This window comes from Neophocaena asiaeorientalis, unplaced genomic scaffold (assembly GCF_003031525.2).
Source record: "Neophocaena asiaeorientalis asiaeorientalis breed wild unplaced genomic scaffold, Neophocaena_asiaeorientalis_V1.1 scaffold333, whole genome shotgun sequence".
NCBI lineage: Eukaryota > Metazoa > Chordata > Mammalia > Artiodactyla > Phocoenidae > Neophocaena > Neophocaena asiaeorientalis.
Window position 1 is genome coordinate 453,168 of NW_020173119.1, and position 3,887 is coordinate 457,054.

General features: G+C 52.5%; 1 protein-coding gene across 1 annotated transcript; it reads right to left on the reverse strand.

The window, feature by feature from the left end:
• Positions 1 to 120: 120 nt before the first annotated feature.
• On the reverse strand, positions 121 to 3,812 carry CITED1 (Cbp/p300 interacting transactivator with ED-rich tail 1). Its single transcript, XM_024744078.1, has 3 exons — positions 3,694 to 3,812; positions 1,320 to 1,444; positions 121 to 725 (listed from the first exon to the last, which is right to left on the reverse strand). Exons 1-3 carry the CDS (start codon positions 3,704 to 3,706, stop codon positions 198 to 200), a joined length of 666 nt encoding a protein of 221 aa, XP_024599846.1. The 5' UTR covers positions 3,707 to 3,812; the 3' UTR covers positions 121 to 197.
• Positions 3,813 to 3,887: the final 75 nt, after the last annotated feature.

Genomic DNA, 3,887 nt, shown 5'->3' on the forward strand with positions numbered 1-3,887 from the left:
CACCAGCAACCCCACCATGGGTCTCAGGCAACCACACCATGGGTCTCAGAATTGCTAAAAGAATGTCAGACCATGCCACACCCCATTAGACCTCAATGAAGAGCACCTCCAGTTGGACCATCTCTTGTAAGTAACTTTTATTTTTATTTACAACAGAATTGGTGGCTTTATTCCTCCATCTTTAGGAACAGTTGGCATCAGCAGCCAGATGGAAAGTCTGCAGTGAAGTCAAACTCATTCTGTCCCAGCCACAGCTCCGGAAGCTCATTGGCTCGGTCCAGTCCCAGTTCCACCACCAGTGACATCAGCACCTCCTCATCCACTGGGTCTGAATCGATGATGGCAGGACTCTGGGCACCAGCAGAAGGAGAGAGTGACCCCGCCCCTCCCGCCTGAGCCCCGAAGCCCCAGTTTGGCAGGGGCCCTGCCTCCCCAGGTTGGCCCGGAGTGGCGGCGGCCACCCCATGATACTGGCTATTAAGTTTCTGCAGCTGCATACTGGCCAGCAGGTGAGGGGCGGGGTTCAGGTTGAAGGGTGGGGGTTTAGTGGGAGGGGCGGCAGTAGGAGAGCTTATTGGAGATGGAGATCCCGAGGAACTAGCGGAAGCCCCATTGGCCTTGGTTCCATTCGAGGTTACCCCGGGGTAGTGCAGGATGGCCACTGCTTTGCGATCTTTCACCGCCAGGTTAGAGTAGGCCAGAGAGCTCATCTCTGGGTTGGCATCCTAGAAGACAGAGAAAGGCAGAGTATGGTACCCCTGCTCCAGGCTTTGTTCCTCACCATTCATCAGGCCCAAAAAGTGCTTTGTCAGGGGCTAGTGGTGGGGAAGTAGCAAGAAGGCCCCCCTGGAAAGGTAGGCTCCTTTCCTAGCTCAAGTTAGGCTCAAGCATCCTCCTGCCACCTTGGCTCCGAGCACTGTGCTCAGGCCTAAGTCCTCATGCTGGGCACCCGTCATCCTAAATGAGTTCACTGCTTTCGTCTCCATCCCCCGACTCTGCCTTCAGCTCGCCATTCTACAAATGGAATCTCATTGTCCCTCTTCTCAGCCTCACTTTAATCCATTGAGACAATGGAGCAGTTTTTTTCCAATTCTGCTTCTCCGCTCCATTCTCTGCCATCTTTCAATACCCCTAGTGGGTTCCAAGTGACCATGTTTAAGTAGAAGCTATTTTCATTCTCTCCCAAGAAAGCCCTGCTGTCTCCAGTCTGCTAAAGGACACCAGATACCCCAGCCAGGAGGGCCTACCACATGGCCCCGGCCCTGGCCCGGTTGTCTTTCCGGCTCCAGTGTCTCCGACTGTAAAATGGCAAAAGTTACCTCCTTCATAGGTGAGGTGCCACCCTTGACATCAAGTGCAGGCCTCGACATAGTTGGCATTTCAGAGCCTTGGCAGAAGTTGGACAAATTGGTGGGAGGTGATGCTGCCAGCTGGAGCTGTTGTGCTGTATGTGAGGGAAAAGAGGTAATAAGGGCAAAGGCTTTATTGACCAAGCAGGTACTAGCAAAGCCCAAAGCTGGGCCACTCCACACAGCTACAAGGCAAGGATGGTGACGGGTTAGACCCAAGACCAGAGACCACCTGAGCAGAGGGAGGAGATCCAGTTGGAACTTTTGCCTGAGGCAGGAAAGGTGCTAGATTTGGCCAGGTGCTGCCCAGACAGCCAGCTACCCACATCACCAAGAGGGGACACATATGACTGTTTCCTCATGCCAGTGATGTCAGAGCCCCAAGTGGGGTGCACTCTTCCTGATTCTGAGGACAGCAATGTCCCTGAGTAAGTAGCACACTGTCTCAAAGGGCCACAGGCATTCAGATTGGAGGCATTTAGGCCTCCACCAGAACTGGGAGAAAGTAGGAAGGAGTCAGGGCGAGGAAGACCTAGAAAGCTGGGGGCTGCTACCCAGAGAAGGAATAGGTCCCCAAAGCAAATGTCATGGGGCTCCAAAGTCCTGCCTCAGCCATGGTTTTGTGTGAGAGAAGCTGGGATGATCAGGGTAGTCTGGGGGCTCTGAAGTAGCCAGAGAGCAGCTAGGGATGTCCCAATTTCCTCCACACCACAAGCCCCCTCCAAGACAGACCTGGCAGCAGCACTTGGTTTTCCCAGGACACCTGCTCTGAGCCCAGACACACTCATCTGTAGTGACAGGTGGGCATAATTCTTCCCGGAGGGAAACTGAGGTACAGACGTTCAACAGCTTTCCCATCAGGTGGCAGTGGCTATGGGAGCAGGAGCGAGCGCTCCTGTGCCCACATGCCTCATCTGACCGCTGGCCAAATCATCATACCTAGAATGATTCAAATGGCTCCTGAAGAAATGATCCCCTAGGTCAAATGCCAAAGGGATAAGATAAGGGGATGAAGGGAAAAGAATCTCCCCAAACCAGAAAATAATAATAATAAACAATCTCTGAAGACTCTAAAGTTATTTTCCCAGAAGCTTTTTTTCTTAAAGCCCCATATAGTCTAGCCTTCATGATGAATTAGAGATGTAGAATTTCATATTTATGAATACCTCCTGGCCCAAAGAATCTTCAGCGTCTTCAAAAGTCTCTAATCTTTCCAACAAGGCTAGAATTCTCTGTGACACCTCCCTCCCCCAGTGGTCATTAAGAATCTGCTCAGACCCTTCTAGAAAGTGGGCACTTACTACCCTTCTTTATCATCTCTGCACCGCTTACTTGTAGGGGAGGGAGGCAAGAAAAATAGAAAAAGGAAGGGGGGCAGAAAACACGAGAAAACAATCGGTTGCTGGGTCCGCCACCACTGCTTGATTGGAGCCCTGTTTCTCCTCTGAGGCAACCAGAGAATATTTCAAACCAGTGATTACAAGACAAGGAATCTAATCCATGTCGTCTTCAAGAGCCCAGCACCTTCAGTATCAAGCAATTTTCATGTCCTAAGAAAAATGTCGGGAGGGGGGTGGCTGTCCATCCTTTCCTGTTCCTATCCAGCCTTTCTTCTTTCTTTATGCTACCAAGTACCCGAATGTGCATAAGAAAAAAAAAAAAAACAAAAAACAGCAGCAACAACAAAAAGAAACAGAAAGAGGAGGAAAAAAAGAAAAAGGAAGAAAGAGAGAGAGAGTGCAAGAGAAAAGTATCTCTGTTCTGATATCAGTTCCTGGGGAAGACCATTTTACCACGTCTCCCCCTTCAGGCTGTGAGCTCCCCTAGGCAGGACCCTGTTTCCATTCAGATCTGTTGCCTCCCATCGCCGCCTCCCCCTCCACCAGCCCCGACCCCCGGCCTGGGTCTGTGCTCCATAGGCGCTCAGTAAGTGTTGTTGTATCCGTCTGAAAAGGCAACCGCATCTCGATCGGAATCCTTGCCCCTGCTTCCCCGATTTTGTCTCCCCTCTGCCACCCAGCCCATTCGAAGGCAAAATGTGGCAGCACAGAAACGTCCCAGCTCTCTCTCCAAGCCTCGAGCCGACCACTGCGAAACAGCTGCGAGAGATGGCTGGGCAACCCAGAGCAACAAGTGCCTCCTCTCCTGCGGGTGCCTCGCGGGCCCGGGCCACCAGTTCCCGGTCCCGCAGCCCGCCCTCCTTCACAGACCGTCCCGTGGGCCGGCAGACCCCTACCGCCTAGATGAGGGTGGGAAAGGGAGAGGAAGAAGAGAGAAGGGAGAGGCAGGTAGGGGGGTCGCGTCTTTGACCTGTTGGGGGACCAAAAGTTAAAATGGCACCAACCGGATGGCTCCATCTCGATTGCTATTTTCTCACTCAGGAGAAATTTAAAAATCCAAACAGTACTGCGGCTTGGCTTGGATGCGCTCTAACCAGACCAGTCAGTTTCGCCACCTGAAAACTAAAGGCCCGTTGTTTGCGGACAGCTCGGCCGCCCTCCTCGCCACATCCCAGGTGGAGCCGCTGGAGCTGGGGGC